The sequence below is a fragment of the Echinops telfairi genome, unplaced genomic scaffold, assembly GCF_000313985.2.
Source record: "Echinops telfairi isolate 266 unplaced genomic scaffold, ASM31398v2 ScPeMD7_22;HRSCAF=79, whole genome shotgun sequence".
NCBI classification, from domain to species: Eukaryota; Metazoa; Chordata; class Mammalia; order Afrosoricida; family Tenrecidae; genus Echinops; species Echinops telfairi.
The window spans coordinates 13,023,119-13,041,461 of NW_022103919.1; the positions used below are offsets into that span (position 1 = coordinate 13,023,119).

Consider the following 18,343-nt stretch of genomic DNA (forward strand, 5'->3'; position numbering starts at 1 on the left):
AAACATACATCTATAGAAAGAGGGTCTCAGGAAATGGGAAATTTTATTCCGTGAACACTATGAGCAAGTGGAAGCATTGGAAAGTCTCCGCCGTTCGCTTTAGAAGTCTCCGTTTCAGCTTTCAAGTTCACATTCACATTCCAGCCAAGACCCTGATGGCACTCTGCCAGCCCCGTACCTTTGATTAAAGACACTTGGCAACGTCCAAGGAAGAGCTGGTCCTTCATGACTGAGAGCTGCATGGTCTGTTTCTGATGACGCCTGGGGGTCCCTTTCTTTTTCTTACCCATTTCCTTCCCATTTGTCCTCCCTTCTCTTATTCTTTATTGGCGTCTAACTCCTGCGGTTTTCAATAGTGTTAGTTTACAATTTTCTGGTAGTTTTGTTTTTTTGGCAAAATATGAGCTAGCTTATTTAATTTTGAATTATGCTTGTCAATCTATGTGGTTTTAAATGAAAGTTGACATGTACTCTGGATTACTAATATAAAATTTTATTAAGATACTCCGTTATTGATTTTTAAAAATAAGTTATTAATAGCACAACCTGAAGGAGTTTCAATGGATTGAAAGACCCCCTCCCTTGATTTAAGTCAATTGCTGACTAAATAGAAACCACTTAATTATTAAACATTTCCCTCATGTTCCATATTGAAATTATATATTATTAGTTCATTCACATTCTACAAAATTGAAATGGAAGAAGTCTTTTAAATTGAGTTAAATAATTTATCACTAACATATTTTATCATGTAGGGGCCATTAGGCTGTCAAATTAGTAAAACATATTACTATGTATTCTTAAATGCTTTCATATAATTAATTCATTATCTTCTGTTTTAAAAGATTTTTAAGACAGCCAATTCTTAAAAGCATTTCCTTGAGCTTGTTTTCAAACAACATACTTTCTCTATCATGAAAGTTGCTACCTTAAACAAAATAACAAATTAAAAAATATCAGTCTTCTAGGCTATGAGCACCATCAAATCAAGAACTATATTTTCTGGCTTATTTGTAGTCTTTAATACCATCAAAGCCCCTAATGATTTTTAACCATCATTCAACACTTCTTGAATGAATAGCATAAAATGGAATCAAAGAAGCTGTAACCTAGTAGCCATGTGTGGATAAGTCCTATGATTTTCTGCACATGAAAATGTTATGTTATTTGCTATAAAACAAGGAGAATAGTCTCACATTTTGTCAGCTCATACAATTTAATCAATCATACAGTAAAATACCTGTTGTTAAGTAAGTACCCCCAGTTATGCACCATCCTTATTATTGTTGTGATGCTTGAGCATGCAGGATAAAATCGCATTATCCTGTGTACTTGGAGACATTTAAAGAATCAGATAGATAGTCGCGAAGTGACAGAAAAAAATGTGTGGGTATAAATGAACTGGGGGTGGGTACAAAGTTTTCTAGATAAACAGACTAAATGTGTCAAGGCACATATATGCAGATGTGAAAGAGATGGGGGTATGGAAACCATACTTGTTTCTCTGATAGGGTACTAGGCTACCGATGAAGACCCTGGTGTGCCCGTGCCCACCGTTGTCCTTAGAGAAAAATAATCAGCATCTTAGTTCAACCTGAAAACAGGTGGAACAAACAAGCAAACAAAAACACAGGTGGTTCATATCCACCTTTATTCAAAGTCCGCAAGAGTGAGTCAACACTCCCGCTCCCAGAAAATCATTTATAGAGTCTCTGTCATTACCATGAAGACTATTTTCTCTTCGGCATCTCCAATCCTTATCTCTTAGCATTTTCTTCCCAAGAGACACATGGGAAGCACATCAAATCAACATGTCCAACGTTGAGTTTCTTGTAACCTCTAGTTTTATGCAGTTCTCATCCCAAAGTACATCTCTAAATTGCATTCATACTATCTCTCTCTCACTCTCTCCCACTATATGTTCTTCATCTTGTTAATGACACACAACCTCCATTCACCTCTGTGTCTATTAAAACTCCCTTCTTGTTTTCCCTGCCCTCTTCTCTACCTCATTAAAACGTAATCTTTTCCACTTTTCATAATCATCTTTCTAAACCAAGCCTGTTCCGATTTTGTCCACACCTTGCATTGGGCACTTAGCTAGTTCTCCAATGTCAAAGCGCTTATCATTTGGCTTCTACATGCCTTCCAAATGTTTCCCTTTCCAACCGCAGTCTGCCTTTGGCGTGGTCTGAGTACACCCTCGCAAACACCATGCCCTTCTTTGCTGATGATCCTCAGATTGCATGTGCACTCTTTTCTCTGATTCACAGTGAAATGTAACTTAATGTGTCCTCTCCTCGAGGATTTTGCTACTCACCCCTATAGGGTTTCTCCTCTTCCTCCTCTCTCCCAACATAATATTGTGGCATCTTATTGTTACATGAATTCTGAACTTTGCCTTGTACTAAAGTGAGATATCTAAATATCAGCTCACGGAATGGCAAACAAACAAACAAAACCGTCAGAAACCAGGGCCTACATTGCTGCTTAGAATGTTTTTACCTAATCAATCACACTTACATAAGATTCACTCAGGTTTGTTAATCCTGCCTTCTTTCCTTGCCCTAAAGATTGTCTTACCTCCTCAGATGCTGTATCTTCAAGCTAAGAAAACACACTTCTCTTCTTTTGAGAAATAGAACAGATTTCCATTGTAAGTGGTTGCTTACACAATCAGCGACTAACCAAAAGATTAGCCGTTTGAACTCACCAGCCACGCCATGGGAGAGACTTGTGGCAGCCTTTGAAACCCAGTAGGGCAGGTCTACTCTGTCCTCTATAGTTGCTATGACTTGAAATGAATTAGAGGACAATGGGTTTGTAATATAAAGTCACCCAAACCTAATAGAAACAACATTGGTTACTTTCTATTTGCTCTGTTCTGAGGCTTCCGGCTCCCATCTGGGCTCTTTTATCCTTAGCACTGTGCTAATGTGCCATTTTATGTTTTCACTCTTTTGTAGCTTATTGTGCTGTTTTTCAGATCATCTGTTTTGTTGAAGAACTGTTACCAAAAAAGATCCATCATGTTCCATTATTAGAATCTTGCATCTAAGCTGTGAATATAACTCCTCCTTCAGAACAAAGGCAGGGCATGTTTCGTAAGTGATCATCAACCTAAAGTAATAATGCAAGCTTACCTGGTAGCATTAAGCTAAGTGAAAAAGATCAGTTGTAGAGAAACTCATCTTACGAAGAACTGGTCTGAATTATTCACTTTTAATAGTCAATATGGAAGAACACGACATACCCAGCTTTTATTGAATTTGTGCTTGCATTCACAAATCCCAAACATTCCGTTTTGTACTAGCAGAAAATTGTATGTCATATGATGGCTAACAGCAGATGCATTCTGGGAGGTGCAATAGGATATGCTACGATAAACTGAATCATGGGCTTTTTCAAGGGTTTTACTATCTAAGCAGACGATGTGCTTCTATCAAGACCAGCCAGTAAAAACAGATAGTTGTAGAATAAAACCACAATGGTAGTGCTACAATGAACAGCATAGAGGAAATGATGGGGGAGAGCTGTGAGCTGAGAGAATCCAGGCTGGAGCAAAGCAATTGGAATTAGTGGAAAGAAAAACAACAAACAATGGAAGAAAACCACATTGGGGTATTTGTAACATGGTAAAAAGATCCACTTTAAGCAGAAATGTCCGGTGGAGATAAGTCTTGAATAATATCAGACAGAGGAAATAGTCAATTTGAGGTGGATATGGTTGGCTGGAACGAGAAGCCTGGACTTTATTCTGGATCCAAGAAGAGAGGATGACAATCAAATGGGTGCTTCAGGAATACCCAACAAAGAACACAGATAGATTTGAAGGAGTTCAGAGGGTTGGTGTGGAAGATGACTTTAATAGTCCAATCAGGAGACAAGAAGTTTGTAGAGTAGATGACCTAGCATCACAGTCTTCAAATGAGAGAACATAGCAGTTATGGAGCTATAATGTCAACTACGGTTATATCCTGTTCCTCCTCATAGCAATAGAGAATTTATTGGTAGAAATGACTTCATTTATATATCTTTCTTCTGTTTTAATTTTATTAGCTTCACATTTGGCATTTGACCAAAATGTTTTGGCTAATCAGCCTTATTGTAGCCATAAAAATGGTTATGTAGAGAACTGTAGGTTAGTGAATGGCTAGAATAATTATGAAGCTGATTTTAGACACCGGGAAATGATCTACAACAGTGAAAACATTCATTTTCCATTTGCTGTTTGCTTCCAGCAAGTTGTAGGGGAAAGGTATTCTACAAAAGCAAAAGTGCTTCTGTCCCTTTTCAGGATCCTCACTTACTGCCAGAGTCAATGCTGCCTCAGAGTGACCCCCTGTGGGGCTCAGCGGTTCTAACTGTTTCTGGCAACAGAAAGTCCAGTCTTTCACCCTGGGAGCTGCTGGTGGTTTTGAACCACAGCCATGCCCATCACAGCCTAGTGTCTAACCACTACTCCACTAAGAATCCATAGCTCTTAACCATTAGATGGACTTCTATAGAGTCCCTGAGTTTTAGTGGTGACTCTCTGCGGTGCTCGGGGACACTGTGTTACCGAGATGCTGGGACGAAGGTCCTGTGTTTCCACATTCCAAGATGCCCTGAGTACACTGAGAACGCGGCTGCATTTGTCAAGATAAGATAAGGTAAGGACTTGTTTGTGCTTAGAGCAGTTTTATCACGGTGTTATTGTTGCACTCTGCATCCTCTGCCCCTTGCCTCCTTATAGATAAAGCTGTATTTTGAACATGAGATTTGCCTTTGGATCATCAGTCCATTGGCCAGTCTTTTCCTTCAGGATGTCACTGCAGGTCCATCCCTCGGGACAGTAACGGACTGCATTCTAATGATGACTTTTAGACTGAGGATAGTTTTCAATATTCCATATTTACTACAGACATGAAATTAAGGTTCACAACATGGATGGGAAATTGTGGATGCCTGTGATAAGTTTTATGTGAACTTGGCCGGGCCGGGATTCTTAGTGGTTTGGCAGTGGAGGCCTAGTAATTTTCCCTGATATGACCTCACATGATGTCAACTCCACGACGGGATCATCTGTGAGCAGCCGAGCAGTTTCAAAAAGGTTAGGGTGGTGTGCAATCCCCTTAGACAAGCCTCAACCCTGATGCAATCGAGACATGTCCTCGGGGAGGTGACATCCTTCCTATTTTAGGAGAGACTGTGGGAAATCTTACTGGCTTTTTGGCTAGTTTTGGATCCTGCATCTGGTTCCCTGGATTTGAGCCAATAGCTTGCCAAATTGTCTTCCAGCCCTGGGAACCATCAACAGCCTGCCATCGCACCTGCTGGTCTTGTTTTCATTTACTTCTCCAGTTCCAAGCCTGACCTTCAGAGCTTAGATCCATCTGCCTCTGCAGCTTGACATCAGTCTGTGGTGTCACTGCCAGTCTTGAGTTCACTGGTGCCCGAAGCTATGAGAGTCAGTTTAACATCTGCCCCATGGAACTCGGACTGGGTATGCCCACTTCTTCAACTGTGGGAGCTATTTACATGATATCAATTTCTCTCTACATACATATGCATCCATAAAGAGCAGTTATGAAATTGTCAAACACCTCATGCATGGAAGAATTTAGGAGATGATAGGAACCCTAATGACATAGTGGATTATGTGTTGGGCTGCTAATCAATGGTCAACAGTTCAAAAACATTAGCTATTCCATTGGATAAGGATGAGGCTTGCCACTTCCATAAAGAGTTACAGTCTTGGAAAATCACAGAGGCAGTGCTACTTCTTTTTGGGTGAAAACCATATTTCTTGACTTTTTTTCGATGATAGTAGTATCACATATACCATTCATCCTTGTGGGATTGAGTAGCTTTCCTGATTATAAATCAATAAACCAAAGTCACTACCGTCACGTTCATTCTAACTCATGGTGGCCCTGTATCTCCAAAGGGAGATACCAGAGGGTTTTTCTCTTTCCCCTCTCCCCTTTTTCTTCTTCCTGCCCCCAAGCTCCCTGTAACCAGACTCGGCTGGCTGCTCCCTTGACCTCTGACCAACAGTCCACTGACCTGAACGACCTTCAGTCTACCACTGTAACTGTTCCAGGAAAGTGAGTTCAACTGGGCCTCCTCAATGTCTACTTCTTTCTTTGTGAAAACCATTATATATATGTATATATATATATATATATATGTATATTTATATATATGCCATCAGTAATTGAAACTGACCAAGGAATCCATAGGAGAAAGCTGAGAGACGCCGTCCCTTAAAGATTTACAGGCTCAGAAACCCTGTGGAGTACTAATTCTACTGCATCCTTTCGGGTTGCTGTACATGGGCACTGACTTGATGGGAATGGGTTTGATGTTCCTATTTTAGAAATAATGAAGCTCCAGCTTACTCACCCAAAGGCTGGTATTTTGAACCCACTCCGGGATACCTCAGAATAAAGAGGCTTGGCAGTCTGTCTCTGAAAGGCTACAGCCATGGGATTCATATGGAGGACACTCCTATTTTACAGTCATGGGGTCGCCATAAGGAGAACTATTTGATGTCAGTTGCTGGTTTACGCCTACTCTAGTGGTCCCAGGTGGGCAAATTGTTAACATACTCAGGTGTCAATGGAAAGACTGAAAGTTCAAGTACAACCACAGTCATCTTGGAAAGATGAACTAGAGATTCACATCTGAAAGATAAATCATTGGAACCCTGTGGGACATAGTTCGGCTGTGAAACACATGGGATTTTCATGAACTGAAGTCAATGGAAGGTAACAGATACACATACTCTTGGGTTTTAATCATTTCTTATGTGGGAAAACAATCAGTGAAAATGTTGAGACGACTTAAAGTGTGACTTTTACTCTGTAAAATTTAAATATATCATATTTTAAAAGATGTATCATATAACACATTATAAACAAGTAGGCCTTTGCTAGCTGTAGTTCAATGTTCATGAATAAATCACAACTGACAAATCACAAGTAAATATTCAAGAATAATAAAGGTTCAAGAATAAATCAAAGTAAAATTTAGCATGGCTTCTAGGTTTGGGTATAATGCTACACTCCCAAATGAACAACCACTTTCCACAAAATAGTTCTGGCTTGGACCAAAATGGATTTAGATGGTGGAAAAAATAAAGACAGACTAGCCTTATTTTCTGATGTGGGATTTTTGGAGCCCAGTGACTCATGGAAATTCCACAGGCTGACTAGTTTCTTTGGGAAGTAAATCAACAGGTTTTTTTCCAAGGCACCTCTGGTTGGACTTGAACCTTCAACTAGTGGGTTGGCAGTCAAACGTGTGGACCATTTGTAACACCCAAACAAGTGCTAATTTTTCTCAGTGTTAACCTCATAACGAATGATCATCAAGTCAGTTGCAACTCATAGGACCCGCTAGGACAGAGTGGAATTCTCCCCACGTGGCTTCTGTGGTTGTGATCTTTAAGAGAGCAGATTGATTCACATGCGCTTTCTCTAGAGGAGAGGCTGGTGGACTCCACTCTCCCCCTCTTTGGCTAGCAGTGGGGTGCTTTCACCACACTGCCAGGCCAACACCCGAGATCATGGAGGTGGAAGAGAGTGGAGGAATGAACAGGAAAGACAACTGAGTGGACGTTAGATGAGGTGGAACACATGTACGACAATAAAAACTGGATCTCTGGAAGCACCGTCTTAGATCTCACTGGGCCTCCCGTCAACAAAACCTGAGGTGGCAGAGGGGAAACCTTGGGGTTCAAGGTAGAAGCAGCAATGGAAATGAGAAAGGACATAACCACTGGGAGGAAACTTCTGAGTGGTCCTGGAAGGAATGAAAATGCAAAGATGGTGTGACCAAAACAAATGAAGAAAAACTCAATTTTCCTTTCATTTCTGTTTTATAATAGAGTTTGACTTCAGTAATATGAGCATAGGTTCTTTTTTCTTCCTCCTTCCTTGTGTTTGAAAAATCTCTGCGGCCTTTTCATCTCCTTCAGGGAAATAGAAAGATGCCAAAGGATTTCAGTTGGGAACCGCCTTTTCACTTTGCACCAAAGATAACAAAAATAACTGTCACAACTTGGGTGTGGTAAAAAGACCTTGCCTCAAAGAGGTCAAATGTAAAAGTACTAGAAAGTTCTGTGTATACTCTACATAACACTGCGATTGCTGGCATGTAAAGTCCTTTTTGTTCTAATGGAAATATAAAATGTGGATCGTATGTCATTTGTCTTCTTTACGTTCTTAAAAGAGGAACCCTGGTGCTAGGGTGGTTGCTGTTGGGCTGTGAGCCACAAGTCAGCAGTTCGAAACCACCAGCCACTCCATGGGAGAAAGGGCTTTGGGGATAGTTACCCAGATTGCACCAACTAGGCCTACAGGGGAGCATGTGGGAGGAGTTTAATCAGGTCACCGATTGATTGGAGGACCACCGAGATAAATACTTTGTGCTGCTAGACCAGCTCTCTGCTGCCTGACCTAGTCCTTTGCCACAGCTGTATACTGTGCTATTGTGAGCCGAGCCCACCTGTGAAACCTGTCGTCTTGCTCTGCATCGTTTGAGGTCCATCGTGACCTGCTTTGCCACACTTCTTGGGGATACTTGACCCACACTACTGGCTTCTGCTATGCCTCAACTTACCATCTTCCTGCTGTTGCTGCCCTACCCTATGTGTCTTGCCTGAGGCCAGACTCGGCTGGCCGCTTCCTTGACCTCTGACCAACAGCCCACTGACCTGAAGGACCTTCAGTCTACCACTGTAACTGTTGCACGAAAGTGAGTTCAACGGGGTCTTCTCTACTGTTGTGTGGACTAGCTAGCTGTTTCGTGGTTTTAGAGAACCCTGCCTAACGCAGCTTTCTATTCCTGTAGAGAGTTAGGGTTTTGGGAACTCACTGAGACAGTTCTACCTTGTCTTATAGGGCTACTAGGAGTTAGCAATAAGTTGATGGCAGTGAGCGAGCAGGTGAGTGAAGTTCTTAAAAAATATTGGGAGAAGAGGTTAAATAGATAATAGAGCCTGAGGTGGGAGAGGTGGTTGTTCACAGGTCATTTTGAGAGCTGCAATAATGACAAAGCTTTCCATCAACCAAATTTTCATTATGTATTCCGTATTAGAAACCCACATATTAGCAACACTTTGTATCCTGTACAAGCTATGCCAATAATTGTGGGTATTTTTTGACACTCATGCACACACACACACACACACACACACACACACACACACTCTCAAAACATACCAATGGTGTATAATCCAGATTTAGGCAAATATTTAATTTTCTAATTCTTTTATAGTAGTGAAATGTATTTAAATATTGGATTGTGAAATAATAGCATTACTCGAGTTCTTTTGAACTTGACTCTCTCTCTCGGCTGCCATTTAAATGTGGTAAACATGAAAGGCATTCTGTGACCACCTGAAATCAAAGCCGCCACCACTGCCTACTGTAAACCAGATAATTGCGATTCTGAGAACAGGGTACTCCTAGTTTAGAAATGTCTAAAATATTCCCATGAGGTTGATTTTATACCGACTGGAGCTGACATCATCCTATATTTTATCCAGGGCTTTTCTGAGGCATTAGGGTAATTGTAATGGCCCATAAAGTGGAGGGACAGGAGAATAAGGAAGACCTTTGACAGGATGGATTGTGGCACCATGGCTGCGGCATTGATGGGGTCAAATGTAAGAACCAACCGTGGGAACGGCACAGGCCCGGGCAGCGTTTCGGTCTGCTGTACATAGGGGTAACTATGAGTCACAAATGACTTAGCAACAACAGCAACCACAAGGTAACCGTGCTCAATCGGGAAGCTTGGAAGTTGGAGCCCACCCAGGGGTACTTCAGAAGAGAGAGCTGGTGATCCGCTTTCCAAAAATATTCCTCCATTGAAAACTCGATGTCGTTCTATTCTGACACCCGGAGAGGATGGTGGTGAGTCTGAATCGATGTGGAATCAACTGAAAATCGGAGCACCCATACCTTTGAACTGCTCTTGCGTGTATTGTTTTAAACGCCTGTGGAGAATTTTCCTATCCTTCTCATTCTGGCAAGCAGTTAGGGACAAAATCATGGGTGACATGTATGTTAAAGAAATCACGTGGAAACTGGTAGTACTCAGTCCGTGAGAAGCGAGGATAGTACCTTTTTCTTAACAAGCAAAACAAACTCACTACCATCAAGTTGAGCCCAACTCATAACAGCCCTCTAGGACAGAGTAGAAGTGCTCTTGTGGGCTTCCCAGACTAACTCTTTATGGAGTAGGAAGCCCTGTTTTTCTCCCAAGGAGCAGCTGGTGGTTTTGAACTGCCAACCTTGCAGTTAGCAGCCCAACAGGAAACCAGTAGCAACTCTATGGATTAGGCTTTCAGAAAGCCAGGCATTTGCCTGAGAGAAAACCACTTCCAAGGCCACAGTTTTCAGCTATGGTCTGTTGTAGAATCTCCTAAGAGGCTTGTTCTTAAAATGGAAAATATTTACTATCACAGACATGTCTATCATTACAATATTAAATTCTTTTAAGGGAAAGCTTATCTCTCAGGAGCTAAATCAATGAATGAGGTCAGAGACCTCCGGGTTGTGGCCATGACCTGGCATACTCTGAAGAGGAAGTCAGTGGTTCTGAACTGGCTGGGTGTGGTGGAGTTTCTGGGAGGAACTGGAAACCTGTTCCCTAAGCAGCCAGAGAGTGGTCACCAGCAAGCAAATGAAAAGGCTGGGCCCTTGCTGCCGGTGAGCTGGCCACTTCTTGAGTAGCACCAGCACAGTGTAAAAGACAGTTTACTAGACAGAATCTCTCACTTCATTTCGCACCTACAGAGTCAGACTCTACATTTCAACAAGACCCTTACATGACCCTTCAATGCATCTGCCTGTCTGAGTCCTATTCCAGTGAGCCCATCCAGTCTGGGATCCAGTGCCCACACGGTCACTTGGCGCTCATCCTCCAAATTTCTATTCTCCAAGTCAGGAGAATGACTCCATGGTAAAAGTGAAACGGTAGCTTTGTGAGCACATTGTAGAGCCACTCCATGAGATGGCAATTCAGCTAATTTTAGCCTTTAGAAGACAGAAATGAGACCATGTGGGAAAGTGTCAGATCTGAGGCGAGAATATTCAGAATCCAGGCATCCCTCATGAGCTGTGTGAACCTAAAGATGCACTTCAACAATCTGTGTCCAGTTTCCACAGCTTTAAAACGAGATTGTTGCAACATCTCCATAGTTCCCAGTGGCCACCTGTGAGGCTCAAATGAGAAACCCAGTAGAGAAACACTGGGAGAGCTGGAGTGTGACAGGATGCGTGATTTTTCTGGGTCTCACAAGCTTTGTGACTTGATACAGTTCCACACAACCAAACACACTGCCATGGAGTAAATGCTGAATCACAGGGAACCCTGGTGGGTTTCTGAGGTTGTAACTTTTGTGGGGAATATAAAGCCTAGTCTTTCTCCCAGAGAGCTGCTGGTGATTTTGAACTGCTGACCATAAGGATTGCAGCCCAATGCTTAAAGACTACACCACCAGCGCTCCTTCATGGGTACAGTCACCACTTTTCCATTGCTCTCTGTTTTGGGAAAATATTTGAACTTTCCTTGTCTGACAGGCTTTCATTTTGCATGAGTTCTGGCTGTTTACTGAATCAAAGAGAAACTTTGAATTGTGAGAAGCAGCATAAACATAAATCGGCTAAAATTGGAACCAGATCATTTTAGCAACAGTGTAGCTGTTTTGGTAGCGAGAGGTTAAAGAGAGAAGAGGCATTTCCCACAAGTTACCTCATTTAATCCTCACAGCTACTCTCTAAGGTCGTCATTAATGTTCCCAATTTACAGATCAGAGAACTGAAACTCTGATGATAATCTCAGATAAGGTTACGTTAAGTAAACTGAAGAACAGAAAATGGAAGCCAGGCTTATTTTCTTCAACTATGGCACGACGCAGTCACCCACCCACGTGTTCGTTCAACTGCTTCCTGACCACAAGGACACAGAAATGGTTTCCCCCTCAAGGAAGTTGAGAAAATGCGCCAAATGAAAGCAGCACTCCGCCCAATCAGCTTTGCCTTGAACATAAATCTTGCCCTCCATGGTCTTCCTCAATAAGATCCATCCACCACTCTGGCCCCACGCTCATCTCCAGTGGCGCCCATTTTATCTCTTACTCATTTGCTTCCACGATGTTCATTTCTTGAGGACAAAGCTATTGTCCTCAGGGTCTTTGCGCATATTGTTATCACATGGACATTTATTTGTGGCTTCCCAGTCTACATGGCCACCTTACTTGCTGCATCCCTCAGCTTAATCTTAAATGCCCCTCCCTGCAAAAAGGCCCCCTGGAACTACCTCATCAGAAGTAGGCTCTTTCCTTCTTTGAGCATAATCACAACGTGAAATCCAAGTGTTCACGAACTTGCTTATTCTTTATCACATGCCTTTGCCACACCCTTCTAAGACATAACTAACCTCCATGGAGCAAGACATGCATCGTCATTCTGGTATGCACCAAACATCACTCAGTGACTTTTTAATTAAGGGGAAGGAGCAAGGTGATATAAAGGGTCCCGACTGAAATGAGTAAAGAGCATAGGTTTTAGAAAGGCATGGGGTAATTTTTTGGTAGGAATTTTAATTGGAAAAAAGTGAACAACGCACTTAGCATTGGGATGACCACAAAGTGTTCAATGGCGTGCTTATATCTCTTTTCTGTCAGAAGTATAACTTTTTACCTCCAAACTCACGCCCACGATGACCATGCTGACTCACAATAGAACCAGAGGACAGAGTGGATGTATCCTGTGGGGTTTCCACGGCTCTTAATGTTACAGGAGCCGAAAGCTCCACTTTCCCCACACGGAATAGGCTAGTGGGTTTGAACTTTTTACAATGGGATTAACAGCCTCACACAAACCCCACTACACCATCGCGCTCCTATCTTTTAGGTCGCTGAGTTAAAGAATACTACTGGAAAACTAGGAACCTCGTACTGCAGCCAAAAGATAAACCATAAAAGTTGGAAAAAAAAAAAAAGCAGTCTGCATAAATAGCATGCTTATTTCAAAGTCCTCCTGCATCCCAGACCCTCCCAGGTCAAACTCCACCTCTATGAACAAAGTTGAAATCATGTTTGCTTCCGACATTCCCCATTGTTTGCCTCTTTCTCTTCTTTTTCTTTCTTTCTTCCTTTTTTTTAATAAACCGGCAGCAAGACTTCTTCCTGTCAGTCTGGGAACAGCAGAGCAGCAGCTGGAACGGCTCGTGGTCAGTGGTCAGGAATGGACACATGAAAGGTTAAAGGGCAAAACAGGGTTTGGGCAACAAGCTGCCTCAAGTAGTTGCATTGACTTTAGACACATTATTTATTCGTAAGAGGGTTCAGATTTCTGCTGGAATTCAAAGTCCATCTTTGCTATTCAAAAGCTGAGTAGCTTTAGACAACTTTCTTAACTATCCCAAGGAACTCTCTTGGCAGACTGATTCTGTTCCTCATTGTCCTCATCTGTAAAATGGGGACGGTCATGTCCGCCCAGGGGTAGTGTGAGGATTGAATACAAGCCTTGCAAAGAACTTAATAGAGTCTTTGGCACAGAGCAAAGAGCGGATTTTAGCATTAGCTATTTCATGCGTGTGAAATGTTATTAGTTGATGAAGATCTATACGAGGGCTTCAAAATGTCTCTGGACAAAAACGAAGTGATCAAATTTCAGCTTGAACAAAGTGTTGTTTAATGAATGAGGTTTAAAGAATTCACATTTTTAGGAAGGAGTCCTGTTTGGGAAAGCTTTCTACTTTTAATAAGGAGAAGGACAGCGCTGTAAAGGGAGAATGGAAACTATGTAAGCTACCAAATCCTGTAAGAGAAAATTCTTGATCCCTAAAATCCAGGCTAAAGCCTAGGAACTTTGCTCCAGTGCAATCTTTGTCATGTAGGACATGACTGTGCAAGAAAGAGGGACAGATAAGCCAGGAGAAGGGAATGGGCGGAGAGGAATATTTGTGGGAGTCTAGCCTGGGAAAGGTTGGGCAACAGAGACGATTCTGTGAAAACTGGAAAGGATTCTGAATCAAACCCCAAAAAACCTCAGAAGAACAGGACAAGGATCGTTAGCATTAATCAATCACTTCCCACATACCAGGCACTACTCCAACTGCTTTACATGCATTAAGTCCATTTAGAGTTTGCATCTACCATAAGAAATGAGTATCTTTGTTATCTTCATGGTAAATGGAGGTAGGAAGAAGTCAGATCATTTTCCCAAGGATCACACAGCTTTCAAAGAAGTTCTTCATTTAAAGACTTCAGACAACGGTTGGGTTGGCAGGTATGTGAAATTCATTTAGAATTGGAATGGGGAGCTCACAACGAGAGGGATTGGCTCTGGGTTGATTTGGATTATAATGATGTTATTGAAGTCTTAAATTTCAAAAACTCTGGTATCATTTTAGAAACTATTTTTAAAGCTCTGCTCTCTGTTTTATCCCCTCCAATAAAGAAATAATCAGACGGTACAAGGGAAGTCATAAAAAGGAATGCATCAATGACTTCTTTTGTTTGAATGAAAAGCAATTTCAAGCTTGAGAGTTTGTAGTGTTTTTACCATAGTTGCATTAATTTTTCGTGACTCAATCCTGTTTGTCTCTTCCTCCTACTCTGCCTCACCAACTTTTTTCTAGTGACAATAAAGGACATTAACATGGTGAGAGAAAATGATTTAGGAATTATTTCAGGGACAGCTCACACACGGTAGCAGCTCACTTTCTTGGTTTGCAAGCAGGAAACTCGGGTAATCACCATGCCTGTCCCAACACCCCACACAAGTGCAAATCGATAACTGCTCTTTGGTGGGACACAGCACAACCAAAACACTGAATGCCGGACATCCGGAAAAGCTCAAACATTTAGATTTAATGACATCCGTAACCGGTGTCCTCTAAAGTATGAAAGTGCCGAAGCAGTGCATCAAACAATAAAATGCAATGTGACCAAAACAGATTTATAAAGATGTGTGAGCCCTAAAAATCCACTGACGAGCAATCGGTATTTTCACCCAGAAATGTTCTTAAAAGCAAGGGCAAATGCCTGCTCTTTGAACCTGGCCTTCTTCTGAACACGGAGGTCCGTCGTTTTCCCGAGGGGGGCATTCTTGTGCAATGACTTCTTAGTGGGCAGAAGATTTCAAACTTAAAAGCATCTGTCTGCGTTCACAGACCACTCCAGATGTGCTTGTGAGATTTGTAAGGGCTACCTTATGTATCTGGTATTGTTTCTCACATGCTTATTCACTATCGAATGAGGCTTAGTTCCGTAGAAACAAGCATTTCACCCTGGTCCTTCATTGAGCCACACGTGCAAGGAAGATTCTGAAAGCTACTGCAAAGCCAAAATTTTAGAAAAAGTAACATTAAGATTGTCAAGAGTCTTCCCCAGGTACAATGGTAAAACAGAAAACAAAACAAAATACTCTCCCTACAATCTAATGATGATGATGGAATAATTTAATCATTGTCACAAATGTTGACCTTCTTGCATTTTTAAATGTTCTGACTTTAAAATTTTCGTTTTTTGTGAATGACAACCTTAGGTAAGCAAGGAGGTGGGACTGTAGTCTTGTCTTCTTTTAAGCTAACCTTTACCAAATATTTATTGTTTAAGATTTGGGGCTCACATCATTTCCCACATTCCCATCTATAATAAAATTCAGTGGCATAAACATCCCTGTCATCTACCTTGTGAAAATAATACCGTGAGATAAACGTTATAGTTCTGGATAATTGTTTGAAAGGGACAAGCTGATCTCGGCTGATACTAAGGAAGAGATCTCATCAGCTGAAAAACTTCCACGTTTATTGTGATTATGAAAATTTAAATGTTAATAGACCTCCAGTTTCATAACCATCCACAGTCTTAAGTAAGGAAAAGAATAAATCATGGGGGTGATGTTCCCTTTTTCATTGTATTTTAATATTCCGGATTTTGTGTTGGTTAATTCTGAAAGCAAAATGGCTCTCTCCTGAGTTCATCTCTTACCATGCATTCTGCATCATACCATAGAGCTAACTTTCTAATTTTTGTCCAGGAAATCTTTTGTATGGGGGCTTTAGACTCTGGTAGGAAGATATGTCATAATGCAAAAAGGTAATGTTCAGAGATAATCTCCGAAGACCTGAGGTTGATCCATTCTCTAATGCTCTGTAGCTGTGGATTTTACATCCGTGTCTGGTTCCTGCTCTTGTTTCTGCAAATGCTCATCAGTTAAATAATTACACATCTGCGCCCACTCGTTCCAGAATTGTCTAAAGAAATAAGCATGAATGCTCTTTTTCTCCCAAATGTGCTGAATTGATTGGAGTCTACTTGAGACTTTTGGACACAGGGGCTTTCATCCAATTATCAGACTTAGGTCACTTGGTTTTGACACTAGTTGCATTATGTATGGAAAAAGTCATGATAGTTCAACCTGCCTGGTGTTTCTTCATTTTATTAAACTGCCCACTTTCATAGCTCTTCCAAATAAGTTTCTGTGTTTAATGTTTGCCTTTCTCATCATACATGTTTGCCAGTTTATGCTGAAGTTAACAGAACTGTTTCCTAAAACCCACTCTCACAAGAGCATTTCATGCAGTAGAGAATTCCATGCACTTGAACCTTTTAAGAAACAAATTCATGAAAATGTATCTGAGATGATTACAATTCCTTCTTTGTGCCAAACACAAAATCCAGAACAACATCTGGCAAGTTTTAGTATTTCTATCTTCCCAAAGGGCTTTTTACACAACTTTCCTTACATAGACCTTTTGTGCTTTAAATAAATGTAAACCTGAGGCAGAGCAAATACACATTTTACTGACCTTAGTGTACTGGATCTTCAGATTGGTGAGCGGCACAGGTAAGTCTGGCATGCCTGCGGATGACATTGCTGCTAAGGCTCCTCAACCTCAGGTGACAACCTCAGCAGTTTGGTTCTGAGACAGCACTCGGCTTTAGTTGTCCCTTTTTATCTGGACTGGACTAAGGTTGATTTGCATACTGGGATATGATTGGAGGAAAGAACTTGGAGCTCAAAGAAAAGGAGACTACCTAATTTGTAACACCTAAGGCAGGGAGTCTTTAACTCTAAACTTAAATCCTTAAACCAGCAGTCTCGCACCAGAGCTGCACCTGGAGACAGTGCACTATTTGCAGATGAATTAATCTACAAAGCTGAAATCTGCGATAAGGACAAGCAGTGCAGCTGCTCTGCTCTCTAAGGCCAGCTATGATTATTGAAACTTTTTTTTCTTTCATTTTTATGCTACTGTGTAACTTTCCATTCTCTGATAGCCTTGGGTTTAGAGACTACAAGGAAATTTTAAAATGTCTAAAAGGGCCCTTGTTCTCAGTAGAAGCTCATAAAGACAGATATTTGGCCAGAGAGCTGGTTAGAAAAGAAAGCTTCTTTTTCTAGAACCTATCCGAAGTCAACTTTTAAAAGAATCAATTCAACAACATGAGTTTATTTTTTTCCTTTTTCTTTTTCAGTGCTAAGTAGACCTCCTGTGTTTCAGGAGCTCTCTATTATTTTTATTTTGTATCTTACCTTAGAACAGAAAACTCAGGGAGATTTTTAGAGGATTCCAAAGACGCTGATGGATACAAGGACCACAACCAGCAAGATACCATCGTTAAAACCTAAACCTAACTTCTGGGTTTGGAACTTGACTATATTTATCACCATAGTCATAGGCCATCGCACAAAGAATGCATGTCAACAGGATTCCCAAATGATTCACATTATTAAAATGAATATTGCAAGCTGAAAAGGTTAGAAAAACACACTCTTAAGCTACAACATAATACCGCCATTGTAAGGACCCTGCTTTATTATTTTGAAGCTCTGAAAAAAGCTAAACTGAGAACAAGGTGAAAAAGGCAGCTCTGGAGGCTCTTCACTCTGCTTATTAAATAATACCTTTTTCCTACTGAAAATGACAGCGACACTGAAAAATTAGATTTAGATAGAACGGAGACTTAGGGCGTCTTTACTCGACTTCAGTTGCGGGCTCCTAAATATTCTGTTCCTCTTCACTGGCAAGTCTCAATGTACAGAGGTTGAAGCGGTAGGACAGTGGGTCCCTGTCACAGAACTAACAACTGCAAGACCATCCTTTGGTCTCAGGGTAGTCTGACTCATACTCGGGTCTCACTCCTCTTCTCAAAGCTCTCCGCTCATAGACAATAGTCACCTTCACAAGCACTCACGTTTAATCTTCTCTTCGTCTAAGGCAGGGACCAGCAAACTTTTTCTTCACAGGAACAAATAAGATTTTGGACTTCCTGGTCAAACAGTCTCTGTTGCAGCTGCTAGCGCCTGCAGTTATGGGAGTGCAATGGTAG

The 18,343-nt window shown here is 41.3% G+C and overlaps 1 protein-coding gene across 1 annotated transcript in view; it reads right to left on the reverse strand.

Moving 5' to 3' along the window:
* The window catches only part of ALDH1A1 (aldehyde dehydrogenase 1 family member A1), a 57,841-nt gene extending 40,918 nt beyond the window's left edge, over positions 1-16,923 (reverse strand). The window contains exon 1 of the mRNA XM_045288526.1: positions 16,819-16,923. Within this exon, the coding sequence (XP_045144461.1) occupies positions 16,819-16,884 (66 nt within the window). The 5' untranslated portion in view covers positions 16,885-16,923. The remainder of the gene's footprint in view (positions 1-16,818) is intronic.
* Between the last annotated feature and the right edge of the window lie 1,420 nt (positions 16,924-18,343).